This window comes from Mandrillus leucophaeus, unplaced genomic scaffold, assembly GCF_000951045.1.
Source record: "Mandrillus leucophaeus isolate KB7577 unplaced genomic scaffold, Mleu.le_1.0 Scaffold265, whole genome shotgun sequence".
Taxonomy (NCBI): Eukaryota; Metazoa; Chordata; class Mammalia; order Primates; family Cercopithecidae; genus Mandrillus; species Mandrillus leucophaeus.
In genome coordinates this window covers 253,426-268,070 of record NW_012102754.1, presented here as the reverse complement: position 1 = coordinate 268,070, position 14,645 = coordinate 253,426, and the positions used below count along the sequence as shown (strand labels likewise).

The 14,645-nt window shown below is 47.4% G+C and overlaps 1 protein-coding gene across 1 annotated transcript in view; it reads right to left on the bottom strand.

Moving 5' to 3' along the window:
- Nucleotides 1–14,645, bottom strand: part of CCDC13 (coiled-coil domain containing 13) — a 90,807-nt gene that overhangs the window by 15,511 nt on the left and 60,651 nt on the right. The window contains 4 exon segments of the mRNA XM_011984312.1: nucleotides 7,561–7,683; nucleotides 10,045–10,128; nucleotides 10,628–10,767; nucleotides 12,878–13,084. Of these exon segments, the coding sequence (XP_011839702.1) occupies nucleotides 7,561–7,683; nucleotides 10,045–10,128; nucleotides 10,628–10,767; nucleotides 12,878–13,084 (554 nt within the window).

Below are 14,645 nucleotides of genomic sequence, written 5' to 3'. Positions count from 1 at the left end.
CAAGCTCCACCTCCCGGGTTCATGCCATTCTCCTGCCTCAGCCTCCTGAGTAGCTGGGCCTACAGGCGCCCGCCACTACGCCTGGCTAATTTTTTTGTATTTTTAGTAGAGACGGGGTTTCACCGAGTTAGCCAGGATGGTCTCGATCTCCTGACCTTGTGATTCGCCCATCTTGGCCTCCCAAAGTGCTGGGATTACAGGCATGAGCCACCGCACCCGGCCTTTTCCTTTACTTTCTTAATAAACTTGCTTTTGCTTTGTGCTGTGGACTCGCCCTGAATTCTTTCTTGAATGAGATCCAAGAACCCTCTCTTGGGGTCTGGATCAAAACCCCCTTTCCTGTAACAGTTTGCAGGAGAATGTCTTCAAGGCCAGTAAGAAAATGATGCTTCCACTCTGGCTTCCTCTGTCTCTGACTGCTAGACTCAGACTAAAAGGACTCATATGATTAGGTCAGGCCCACTCAGAGAGTCTCCTGTTTGATTAACTCAAAGTCATCTGATGAGTAACCTTACATAGCTCTGCAAAATCCCCTTTGCCATGTAAGTTAACATAATTGTGGCAATAATATCCTACCATATTCACAGGTTCTGCCCACGCTCAAGGGATGAGAAGTTTATAAAGCATGTATATCGGGGGTGGGAATGTTAGAATTCTGCCTACCACAGTAAAAATAGAGGAAAAAAGAAAGAAAATTAAATTCAATGGTATTGTAAGAGAGTAACACAACATAGTTCCAAGAACACTAGCGCTGTAAGATTCAACATCGGAATTAGGTTAAAGGAGAAAATCATGTAATCCTTCCGATAGATACTGAAGAAGCATTGGTAAAATCAGTAGCTATTCCTGATTTTAAAAACTCAAAGTAAAATGAGAATAGAAGGAAACAACACAATAAAGTATTTTAAAATCAGAAACTAATAACCCATCAATAGAAGAATGGCAAATAAATAATAGTGGATTATACAATAAAATATTCTGTAACCATAAAAGGAATATGTACTGACATGAGAATGCAATATACTAAGTAAAATAAGTAGCAGAAGATTATGCATAATATATAATCTAACTTAAACATTTATAACAAATTAAACATTTAAAAACAAATAAATATAAGGATAATATAATTCAGCCACTGGACTGAAAACAAAAAGGAATATGCAGCAGCTATTGACTCAACTGTGGGGGAGGGGTTTCACTTTTCTGTTATGAATTTCAGTAATGTATACATTTTGTTTAACTCCATTTATAATAGGGGAAATAATAAACCAACAGCAAAACATCATATAAAATAGCAAATCGCATTGTGAATTCCCACGAAATTTTAGGAATAAGCAGTCTCTTGATTTCTGTCCTTCTCCCCCATAATGTGCCTTCCATATCTCAATAAATGTGATCCTCGCTCATGCAGTTGCTCAGCCCAGATACCTGGGGGTCACTCTTGCCTTCTCTTTCTTCCTCATCTTCAGCTTCCAATCTATCAGCAGGCTCTACAGCTTTTCCTGCAAATATGCACCAAAACCAGCTCTTTCTTCGTCCTCCACCCCTCTCCAGACCTGAGGCTGCTCCTCCTGCCTGGGATCTACAGATGTCTGTCAGCTTCAAGACCTCTAGGACCCTTCGGTATTCTGATTATTCTCTTTTGACCAATCGCTGGTCTCACTGATTTTCTTCAATTGTTAACGGGCCTAACTCAGCTAGATCCTAATTTGTCAATGTCTCTGACTACGATTCTAATAGTTCTCCAAACTCATGTGCATCAATCTCATGAAATTCCAAGTATTTTGAAAGATTTACCTTTTTGCTTCATAATTGATTTTCATCGTATTTCAAGAGTCTCACCAAAGTGACCCAATGCCAATGTGAAGTGAAGAATATTAAATAGTCAAATGATGAGTGTTTTTATGTTAAAAATTTTGCTTTCATGGGGTCTGTAACTGTGGGGATGCTGGTAAAAAATACTCGGATAAGGAGGTTTCCCCCTACCTAAGAATCCTAAGAATGAATTTAGCACAGTGACACAAAATCTTCATGAAGACAAACATACATAATATTACACATTATATACATAATACCATTTACATAATACTAAAGTGTTCTTTCATAAGTCAAATAAAAATATAAACAACTCTAAAACACGTGCAACAGCATGAATAGGTAGTTAAAAGAAAAAAACGTAAAAGTTATGTGGAAAAGAGAGTATACTTATTCTCACTTTTGGTCATAGCAAAGCAGATCAAAACAAGGAGATCTTAGCACTCCTTTGTTAGCTTGGCAAAAAATGTTAAAGATTAATAAAACTTAGTAACTGTGAGGGTATGGGGAAAAATAGTTCACATTACTGGTAAGAATGTAAATTGATTCTTTTAAAAGTCAATTTGTCATGATTTGTGAACATTTTAAATGTGCATATTCTTTGATTCAGCCATTTCATTTTTAGGAATTTGTGGTACAGATATACTCCCATAAAAATGTAAAGATGCATTTAATGTGAGTCTATACAAATACAAAAATTAGCCGGGCATGTTGGCATGTGCCTGTGATCCCAGCTACTCCAGAGGCTGAGGTGGGAGGATCACTGGAGAACAAGAAGTCGAGGCTGCAGTGCGCTGTGATCACACCACTGCACTCCAGCCTGGGTGACAGAGTGAGACCCTGTCTCAAAAAAAAAGGACTAAGATAATATCCATCTACAAGTTCAGGAAAGTAGTAAGGAAGCCTGTAGTCTATCAGGGCCTTGGGAAATGGGGAGGAGGGGAGGAAGCACCAATCATGTGAAACTGAAACACAAGGGCAGCATTCATGTGTTCAGGAAATCTACACCAATAAATTAGCATAAAGTACCAATCAGAGACCACTGAAACCCTAAAAGCTTCACAGAAACAAATGCAGAACACCTCCACAGAAACATTGTCATAACCTAAGAACTCCTACAAGAAAAAAAGCCCCACCGAAGATAAGCTCATAAAAATTACAAAAATCGAAACCACACAAGGAAATAATTTCCTACAAGGGGAGAGCCGACAGACACTACTTAGGATCCTAAGTAATGAAGATAGTAGAAAACTCTAAGGGAATAAGTTCAAAATTATTAAAAGGAGAAAGGCAAAAATTGTAATGAAAGAACAAATGCTATAAGAAAGAGAACAGGAGGGTTTTTTTGTGTTGTTGTTTTGTTTTTGAGACAGAGGTCTTTTGCTCTTTTTACCCAGGCTGGAATGCAATAGTGTGATCTCGGCTCACTGCAACCTCCACCTCCCGGGTTCAAGCAATTCTGCTTCAGCTTCCCGAGTAGCTGGGATTACAGGTGCCTGTCACCACGTCTGCTAATTTTTGGATTTTTAGTAGAGATGGGGTTTCACCACGTTGGCCAGGGTGGTCTTGAACTCCTGACCTCAGGTGATCCACCCAACTCGGCCTCCCAAAGTGCTGGGATTACAGGCATGAGCCACTGCACCCGGCCGAGAACAGGAGCTTTTACCGAAAAATACAGTTATCAAAATAGGTTTCATGGTAGATGAAGCACAACCGAAGATATTTAGTGATCTAGAAGACTAATTTGAAGAAGTCACCCAGAATTCAGCCCAAAATAGTAAGGGTAAAGAGCTGTGGAGGAAAGAATAAGAAAGTCTAACATATACTGACTAGGAATTTTAGATTAAAAGAATAAGGAGAATGGGGAAGAGGCAATATATGGATAGCAGTCCTTATAAAGTCCTTGGATTGAAAAAGAACACTAACTTCTGAGTAGGAAAAAATTACATATTACATATTTACATATATTTACATATGTATACTTTACACATACATATATACAAAAACACACACATATTTACATGTATATGTAAATATACATATTTACATATATGTAAAGTCACACATATATACATATATGTAAATATATGGGCATATTACATATACATGTATATATACACACACACCTAGACACATCACAATGAAATTTCAGAGCGTCAAAGACGCTCTAACAAGCATCGGAGAGAAAGGACAAATCTATTAAGGAATGACAATAAAACTGATAGCAGATTTCTTTTTTGCAATAGTAGATGATAAAAAACAATGGGATAGCCTCAAAGTGCTGAGAAAAAATATCCATCTTTTTAGAATTCTATGCCCAAATTTATCTTAAATTGTCATTCAAGATAGGCAAAATAAAGACATTTAACAATAAACAGGCCAGGCATGGTGGCTCACACCTGTAATCCCAGCACTTTGAGAGGCTGAGGCAGGCAGATCACCTGAGGTTAGGAGTTCAAAATCAGCCTGGCCAACATGGCGAAACCCCATCTCTACTAAAAATACAAAAATTAGCTGGGCATGGTGGCTCACACCTATAATCCCAGCTACTCAGGAGGCTGAGGCACTAGAATCACTTGAACCTGGGAGACGGAGGTTGCAGTAAGCTGAGATCATGTCACTGCACTCCAGCCTGGGTGAGAGAGAAAGACTCGGTCTCAGAAAAAGAAAAGAAAAATAAATAAATAAAATAAAAATAAACAAATACTCAGAGAGTTTACTATTTACATGGCCTCACTGAACTAAAGGGCATCTCAGTAAGAAGGAAAGCGAACCTAGAAGGAAGACTGAGATACAAGAAGTAACAGTGAATGAAGATATTTTCAAACATGTTGGCAAAAGGAAACGAATATTGACTATTCAATATTCAAGACTTACTTCGGAGGGTTTAATTTCAGGGTTTAAAAAAAGAATGTGGAAGAGAAATATTAGGAAACAGTAACATGAAAGGCACAAACGGAGAAGTCAAAGTTAAAACATTCTAAATGGATTCTTTTGCTTAAAGTGATAGTAGCAAAACCAACTAACTTTAGATTGGTGGGTTTTATGTTAAAAGTTAAGGGTGGCCACTAAAAGAACAGAGATAGAATGTCTAACTTCCAAACTTGTAAAGTCAGAGAAATAAAACTTGATCAGTCCAATAAGGAAAGAAAGGAGAAAAAAGGAACAGAGAAAAATCATGGCAAATAGAAAATATTAATTAAGGTGATTAAATATTGCCAAAATCAAAATCGGTTAAACGATACTGTTCAAACACAGAAACTTCCAGATTAAATTTAAGAACCAAGCCGACTACGTGCTTTTTAAATAAGAGACCTATTTAGTGACTTTTGTCATGGTGAACTAACCAGACTAGCAACTCCTATTGTAAGTAACTGGAAAAATGGATAAAATGTAAGAACGAACTTGTTTTCAGACAATGGACAACAGGGAGACACACACTGGATACAAGATTTGAGCAGACACACACTGGATACAAGACTTGAGGAAAGGAAGGACTTGAGATCTCCCACAGCCCTGGCTTTCTGCCTGAGGCACTTTCCACTGCAGTGTGGGGTGGGGGCAGGCAGGCAGGGCACCGCAGTCTCGCTGGGATGAGCACACAGGATTAGGGAACTGGGTGGGGGAGGGGAACTGAGGCAGCTGGAAATTGTAGGGCAGAGTAGAGGAGAAGGGAAGCCAGGCAGAGAAAGACCTCCCTAGTGCAAGACTGGGACAGACGCTGTAGATAAAGAAAGGAGTAGATATTGAGAATCTCTGAGAAAGGAAGGCCCTGTACTTTGGGATATTTAAAACATTAGTTAAAACATTTAGTTTTAATTTAAAATGGTTAATTTGGTTTAATTGGCCAATCATCAGTTTTGACCAATTTAGTTATAACTAAATGGTTTTAGTTTAAAACATTTAGTTTTAAACCAAAGAGATTTGAGAGAATTGAGTGCAGAACGTGCTTGGGTTCCCTTTTCTTCTTACAGCCCAGGGAGTTAGCAATAACCTCAATGAAAAAAGGCGACAGGTCTTGGTTGATGGGCCTGGCACAGCCTCACAGAGCCCCCAACACCCCAGAATGACACAGAGTCCAGGAGGAACCCAAGGACCCAAAAAGGGCCAGCATATTCTCAGACAGAGAGTTGCATGTACGTGACTGGGCATGAGTACCTCTTTACAATTCATACCCAGGTGCCTTGCTTGCCTCACCCCAATCCCAGCCCTGCGTGAAGAGGCCCTGGAAATGAGATCTCACATGGAGACAGAAGCCACATGGAGGAGAACTGAGGCATCCCTGCTGAAGTGCCAGCTGCATGAGACCAATGAGTGACCCCCAGTTGACATTATGTGGAGCAGAATTACCCAGCCAAGCCACAGAATCGTGAGAAAGCACAAACCATTGTGTTTGAAGCCACTAGGTTTGGGATGGTTTGTTATGCAGCAATAGCTAACTGAGTCACCTTTTTCACACACCCCCAAACTCAGATGTAACTCAAGAGAAATGAGAGAGAAAGCCTGCACTGAGTATGTTTCTACTATTTGATAGACTAAAGACTTGTACTATCCATTATATTCCAATTACAGAAAAAGAATGAATGTTGCTTTCCTCATATACTTGAGTATGTCTGAAATTCACATCTTCCCTGTACTACAGGAAAGCAAAGCTGACTACTCACTATTTAAGTAGCAGGCATCCTTTGTTTTGTCCTTCCCTGCACCCCTAGCTCCTTCTTTTGCTCTCAGTATCCCCGTTTTCCCTTTGGCAAATTACCCTTCCTGCATTCTGTGAGCACCCGGAGGAACTTCAGTCAGAGTGCCCTCACGTGTGGGGTGGACACCGGCATAGCATTGGCCAGTTCAGCCTTCTCTCCCAGAACCCACAGGCACAAGAGCTAAAAGTCATTTGGCCGTGCCATTTCTGTGGCCCAGGGAACTGCCCAGGGTTTCCTGCTACTCAAGATGCCTGCACCTTCCCAGACTCCTCTCCTGCTCTCTGCATTGGAGTCTGCTAGTACCTTCCAAAAATCTGCCTTTCACTGAATTCAGCCAGAATTACTTTCCATTGCCTGTCATCAAAGAGCCCTGACTGATACATGATACGGCCTGTTAGGGCAGAAACTCACTGGTGTGCTTAATATTTTTCAGTGTGGAGGTCACATGGTTGAGCCATGTGTTGGCCTGGACACCTGCAATTCTTGCCAAAAGGATCATCTGAGCGAGGAGCACTGATTTATCTGAATGGAAGTCTGTCAACAACCCTTTAGAGAAAACCGTATCTCCTGGTCCGGTGCCCCAGGCCTCGTGCTTCCCTCCCTGCCTCCCCAGCTATCAACGCCTCTCTTGCTCTTTGCGATTCCAGATGTCAGTCTAGCTTATGTTTTCTTCCCACCAAACCCTCTAGCAGCACCAAGCACAGTGCCAGGCTCATCACAGATTTTAATTATTGATGGATTGAGTTGACTGATTTACTCCTGGGTGTTTCTCTCCCGAGATTCCCACCAATGTCCACGTGCCATACAACAGTCCCATTGGGTGCGTGTAGAATGGGGCTGTTCCTAAGGGCAAAACACAGTGTGATGACAGGGCCCCAAGGTTGTGTGGTATTTGGATGGGCACATGAGTTGTGGCTGGGAATGCCCTGGACCAACACTGGGAGCTGATCTCACAGGTGAAGGGGACCCAGTCATAAATGAAGCCTGGCCCCAGTCCCCACCCCATGCAGGCCCATGGGAGAGATCCCTGGGTGCCATGTGTTACCGTTTCTGCAGGACAGTGACAAACTCCGTGAGCCGGTCACGCTCCACCTCGGCAGCCTGCCAGAGGGCCTTGATCTCTGTCACTTGTGCCTGCCAGCCTTTTTGTTCTGGGGAGTCCGAGAACCTGAGACCAGGGTGGAGGGCAGAGGACAGAGGTCATCCGAGGCCTAGAAATAACACTTATCCCTGTGATGGTGGGAGAGACTAGAAGGACATTCAGGGCGAATGTCAGCCAGAGCAATGGAAGCAAGCCCAGTCCCTCTAGGTCCTCCCCTGCTGGCTTCTTTGCCCGCCATTCCTGGTCCTGCTGAAGTCCCTAGACTCCAAAGCTGAAGCTACCAAAACTAGAGTTACACTGGTACCTCTGTCCATCTAAGACCTCTGGGGGCCTGGAATTAGTCTTGTGCTATGGCAGGTGGCTCTTGGGGACCTGAGGTGCCTTGGATACCTGTGTGGCCTTTGGGGCCTGGCTGCCCTACCCAGTGTCAGGTGTGCCCAGTCTCTGTGTCCCTGCCAGTCTCTCCCAGCCCTCCTGCATCTTCTGGCTTGATCCCCAAGCCCAGCCCACTTTCCTGGAGCCTGGGCATTTGGCTTTGCAGCTTGTTCAATTGTCTCCAGCCCTAAGTCAACCCATCACTGCTTCCCTCTTACCACTGGGCCTGCCTACCAACCCCTTACCTGCTGGCTGGAGCCAGGACAGAAGGTAAACTCTGCCCCCCGACTTCAACCCCCCAGAGCCCACATGTGCGTTCCAAGTTGCTCTCCGCTGTGCCCCCACTTTTCCCAGTGAGACCCTGAGCTTACTTTTCTAGCAGTACAGGGCATAGGGAAGGTTGCAGAGCTGGGCAGTGTACTGAGAACTGGGCTGGGGCATGTGATCCTGAGGGCTGACTCCTCTGTAGTCTTGGGCAGGTCTCTTCCTCTCTCTTGGTCCCAGTTCCCCCACTAAACATTGAGAGGGGTGATTGAGATGGGCTCCGAGAACTGCAGACCCCTCCGTGACTCCTAAATATGCTCTAAGGCGTTGCTACTACAAGTGGTCTCTGAATCGGTGGCTCTGGCATCTCCTAGCAGCTTGTTAGAAATGCAGAATCCCAGGCTGTACCCCAGACCTGCTGAATCAGAACCCGCACTTGACCTGGCTGATCCGCAGGGGCTCTGTGTGTGCACTGCAGTTTGGAAAGCCCCATTCATCTCCCCAGTTCTACAGTGTGGGCAGAGGAGGAGCAGGAGCAAAGGGCCGATTCTTCACTCTGCCCTCATCCCAGGCACCACACCAGAGTCACCTGAAGGGAGTGGGTTCAAACCATGCCAGCCCGAATAGACATACTCTCTGGGATCACTCTGCTGGCTGGAGCCAGGACATTCTATGAATTCCTGCCTGTGAATTTCTGTTCCTGTCACCTGTGGTAGGGGACTGTAAGCTCCATGAGGGTAGGGCCCACGCATGGTCAGGTTCAGTAAGTATTTGTGTGTTGTGGAAGAAACAAGCCTGAGAACCAGCAGTCTGGGCAGCCAAGGCACACAGCAGCTCCTATATCTCTGTGTGGCGCAGAGGTCACAGCCACACAGGCCTGGAAGGAACTCTAAAGGGTCATCTTGTCCATCTTCCTGCTCTCATTACTGTGACTAAAACCTCAGAGAAACAGAGCCTGCCCATTCTCCCTGTGCTGTGACAAGGCCTCCCACCCTCAGGAGTGTGGCACATGCCTGTGGCTCAATGTCAGCCCACTCTCCCCAAGTGCCTTTGTGACCCCAGTCTGATGGGTGGGGCAGCTTTGGCCCACAGATGCTATGCTGTCAAGTGTCAGCAGCATGCTGTCCCCCACTTTTGGGGGATAGCAGCCCAGAGAAGGACCAGTTTGCCTGGAGCCACAGAGATGAGGGACTGGGGCCACTAGGAGGCCTTGCCTGGAACCTGAGCTGACCTGCCTGAGGGGTCAGGGCGGGGAGTGCTGACAGCAGGAGCATGGCTCCAGTGGACAGTGGGCAGGGCTCGGGACAGGGCTTAGAGGCAGGACAATGCTGTCCTTTGTCTATGGGCTGGCAATAGGAACAAAGGGCCCATTTACACCCTCTGGCTTGATTCTATCAATAAAGGGGGGCCCGAAGGCTGAGGGGCTATCAGTGGGAAACCATATCATGTGAAATTCTCCCCTTAGAGGCTGATTCTCAATGAGCAAGAGAAGGTGAGGGAAGGTGCTGGAAGCCAGGCCCAGGAAGATTCCTCATGTTAATTCTCGGATAGCCGGTAGGAAACCTAGCCTGGGAGTCAGAGGCCAAGATACTAGTTCTGAAGCTGCTTACTCTATCATCTTGGACAGGACACTGGACTTCCCTGATCCTCCCCGTCCTTATGTAACCTTGGAAGAGTCCCTGGACTTTGCTTTGCCTCAGTTTCCCCTCCTTTTAATGGGATGGCAATACTGGTTGAGCAATCAAGAATGGGAAAAACTGTGAAAGTCCACAGGTCGGAGGTCCATACCTAGGTGAGGTCCTGTGGGGACTGGGCAGGGAAGGCCTCGTGAGAGCAGATTCCACCAGAGTGTGGCCCAGGCTGGTCACAGAGCTGTGTAAAGGCAGAAGGGGCCCATCAGCCTGGGAAGGCAGACCACGCCCTGCTGGGCCTCACCTCTGCATGTGAGGTGGAGCAGTGGCCAGCAGGGGTCCAGTAAACCCTTGCAGCAGTCCTGTGGATTTGCTGCCCTTCTTTCCAGAACTCTTGCTTGCTCAAAATGAGAAAGAACAGGAGACACCAGAGCCTTGAACAACCCAACACAGGTCTGTCTGAGGGCCCCAGGGGCAGAAAACTTTTGAGACCAGCTCAAAGAGGATCTTACAGGGAGCTGCAACCAGCATGCTCTTGAAGTGATAAAATCTGGGCCTAACTGGCTCATTACTGCAGATGCAGAGCTGATGGCATAGGAGAGGCCCACGTATTGGAAGAACAGCAGCATAGTTACCTTAAAATTGCACCCATGGCTTCCCATCAGAGGTGGCAAGAAACAACCTTTCTTCTGAATAATTAATGTTCACTTTCCAACCCCACTATCCCATTGTTTTCTTACCGAGAAGATCCAAGCCTGCCAATGTGATCGTCTGCTGACGCCGGAGACTTGGTCAGGCCTGGGTCCTCCAGGAACTGGGTGTAGGCAGGGCTGACCTCACGACCACTGGACCCCTCACCCACTCCTTTATTCCGAAGATACTGTAGGAACAGATGTGGGTTCCATCCTCAGGGCTTTGGCTCAGAGGCCTAGAGAAGGCAGGAGGGGACCTTGGCTTGATTTCGGGGCTTTCAGAGGATATGAAAGAGGCTTCTTTTCAGGAGTGAAAAGCGAGGCCTGTTTGGTGAAGGCACTACTTGCATGATAATGACATCTAATAATGCCTCTCTTCAGAAAGAAAGCTACATGGTGTGAGGACGGTGACTGGGCCAGGAAGCCGTTCTACATTCAGGTTCCAGAGGGAGGTGCATGGCCTCACAAGCAGGGCAGGTCAGAGACTGACGTCTCTGAGTGGGTCCACTTCTCCAGGCAGCCCCACCCACATGTGGCTGAACACCAGGTGTGACTTGAGGCCAGCTGCCTTCCTCAGCTGGAACACCTGGACTTTCCAGACACCTGCAGCCAGAAAGGATGGCAGGGGTTCAGTGAGGGCAGGCAGCCTTGGGTGGAGGCTGAGCCTGCCAGGCCCCCACCCCTCCCTCAACCCCTTCCTCTTCTGGATACCTGCTGGGGCTGGACTGGACAGGAACATTAGAGACCCCCAGCAGGAGGTCAGGCCACCAGAGTGGACAACTGGTGTAAGCCCCTAACAACCTGGCTTGTCCACCACTCCCACCCATTCTGAGAAAACTCGAAACATGTGCCAACTTGTCTGGTGGGTAATGCTTGGCCCCCATTCAGCTGGTGACCTCAGAGGTAGGAACAGTCTTCTCCTGTGTGCCTGGAGAAAGGACAGTGGTGAGGTGAAGATGCTGGAATGTTCCTGTGTACCCCTTCAGACTTCCCTCCCCAGTGAGCCAGAATGGGGAGCAGGGCGAGTCCCCACTCACTGACATATGTGCTCTGTTCCCAGACTTCCTCATGCCCCCAGGCTCCCCTTCAACCTTACAGCACTTTGTCATAGCCAGTCTGGGGCCCCAGGCTGCCCGGGCCTGTGGGGATAGAGGCTACAGGACAAACCAGGCTGGTCAGCCAATGCCAGCCTGAGGCCGGGCCTAGGGGCTCTTGAGCTCTTACCTCTGAACAAACCACAGATCCCCAGAAACAAAGAGCAGGGCTGCTTTGCAACATGCCTTTGGCTGAGCCAGTCAATTTCCCCGTGGGCCAGAGGCTGCAAGGCTCCTTTGTCACTGGGAGACTTGCATGCCTGTCAAAAAATTCTCCCCAAGGCCCACCCAGCCCCACCACCACCCCAGGGGGGTGAAGGTGGCTGACTCCTAGCAGCCCCAAGCTGTGCCCTCAAGGCATCTGCCAACACAAAATATCTTTACAAGTTCATGCCTTAGACAAACATTTATTGAGCATCTACTGTGTGCTTGCTCCAGTGCCAGGCACGGAGGTACCATGGTCTATGCTCCCTCACAGGGAGTGCAGGGGAGAAAACAGGAAAATGACTACACAGTGTGAGAGAAGTTTGGCTTGGGGCTGCATAGGGAGTTAGAAGAGTGCTAGGAGGGGCACACAACACAGAACAGGGGTCCCAGGGCTTCCTGGAGGAGCTCCTGATTGGTAAGACCTAAAGGCTGAGGGGCAGCCGGCCAGACTGAGGCTGTGCGGGAGGAGAGGAGGGAGTGTGCTTCACGCTGCACACAGCCCTGGAGCGCAGAGCAAGCAGGTCTATGTGAGGAGCTGAATGGTGCCTGCGTAGCCAGAGTGTGGGGAAAGGGGAAGGGTGAAGAGAAGATGCAGGATGGGTGACAGCAAGAGCTAGTCACGTGGTGCCTGGAAGCTGAATGAAGTATGGTTTTCCTTCTCTCATCCTGCTGCTGGAGCTACTGCCACCATCTTGAATTCTGAGGATAAAGCCACAGCTGGAGATGGGAGAGGGTAAACTGGAAGGTGGCTGGGTCCTTGAGAACCACGTGAGGTCGAGGGTGATAGTAAGCTATGAACAGATTTTAAGTGGAGCAAGGACATAATCAGGTTTGTGTGCAGAATGGGTTGGGGAGCCAGATAGAAGAAGGTGGCCAAAGTGGAGCCAGGAGGATGAAGTCTGGCCTGAGCTAAGGCAAGTGGAAAGAAGTGGAAGGAGCTGGATGGACTTGCCCAGCTTGAAAATGGGTTTGGGGGCTGTGCCAGTGCCCTACTCACGTGCACATTGAGTTGTCCGATCTCCATCTCCAGCTGCCGCACTTTGGCCTCCCGCTCAGCCACCATGGCCCGCAGCTGGGCGACTAGGCTGTTGCTCCGCTGAGCCTCGCTGTTCAGTTGCTGGTCCAGGTGGTGCTGGGATACTCGCGTCTTCTCCTCCTGCAGACTCAGGCTGCCTAGGATCTCCTGTAGCTGCTTCAGCTGGTCCTGGGGGGGCCAGGCAGGAGGGCAGGTGGAGTCAGTCATGGCCCACTGGGCAGAGGAGGACAAAAACAGACTGCCTCCCTCACCCCAAAGTAGCCTGCAGGAACCTAATAGTGGGATCCTGTTCCCTCAAGAGGCAGGAACACCTTCCTTGCCTGCCATCAGGGGGTGTCGAACCAGGCAGGCGGGGACCATGTACTTTTCCTGTCCTCAACTTCCTTCTCTGAGTTTGGGGTCAAGAAGATCCAAGGGGCTCTCAGACAACAGAAAGCAGATCAGATGGTGACACCTCACCCGGTGGGAGAGATATTTAGCTAAAAGGAAAGCCTGATCCCGCTTGGCTGGGAGACTGCCCTTGGAGGCAGTACCTGGACCCCTGCTAGGGATCCGTTATCACCTGACTGAAGCCCCATCTCAAGGAAATGCCCTCAAGGAGACTCCCGGGCAAAGGCTTCCTGCCTGGGGCCAACAGAAAGGACAATGTCAGTGATTTGGAAGAGGTGGGGGCTGTTTTCTTCACCTCAGAGTGGAGGAAACTGAGGCCCAGAGAGCCCAAGGGCATATTGCTGGTGAATAGCATGACTGGGGCTAGTTTGCAGCTCTCATCATGCCACCTTCAATGACAAAGAATGGTGACATGCAGGGACCCCAGAGGACATCCAGCCCTGCAACTTATTTTTAAAACTGGCTGCTGAGCCTCAGAGAGGGGATGCAACTGGCCTATGGTCACACAGTGAGGGACTGACAGAGGCAGGCCTAGATTTCAGGTCTTCTGTGCCCCGCCCACCACCCTGTCATGTAAAGTGATCATGAACTAAGGTAGGTGCCTGAGCCAGCACCCCCCAAACACCCCAGCCAAGCCAGACACGATCACCCTCCGGGGCCTGCAGGCACAACTTGGAATCTGACACCAAACTTTGGTGCCTCAGGTCCCACAGAGAAAGGTCCAAGCTGTAGGGTTAGGAAAGCAGTATGGCCTTACTAGTCAAGGAAGTTTTTTTTGTTGTTGTTGTTTTATACTTAAGTTCTAGGGTACATGTGCACAACGTGCAGGTTTGATACATAGGTATACATGTGCCATGTTGGTTTGCTGCACCCATCAACTCATCATTTACATTAGGTATTTCTCCTAATGCTATCCCTCCCCCAGTCCCCCACCCCCTGACAGGCCCTGGTGTGTGATGTTCCCCGCCCTGTGTCCAAGTGGTCTCATTGTTCAATTCCCACCTATGAGTGAGAACATGTGGTGTTTGGTTTTCTGTCCTTGTGATAGTTTGCAGAGAATGATGGTTTCCAGCTGCATCCATGTCCCTGCAAAGGACATGAACTCATCTTTTTATGGCTGCATAGTATTCCATGGTATATATGTGCCACATTTTCTTAATCCAGTCTATTATTGATGGACATTTGGGTTGGTTCCAAGTCTTTGCTATTGTGAATAGTGCCACAATAAATATATGTGTGCATGTGTCTTTATAGTAGCATGATTTATAATCCTTTGGGTATATACCCAGTAATGGGATTGCTGGGTCAAATGGTATTTCTAGTTCTAGATCCTTGAGGA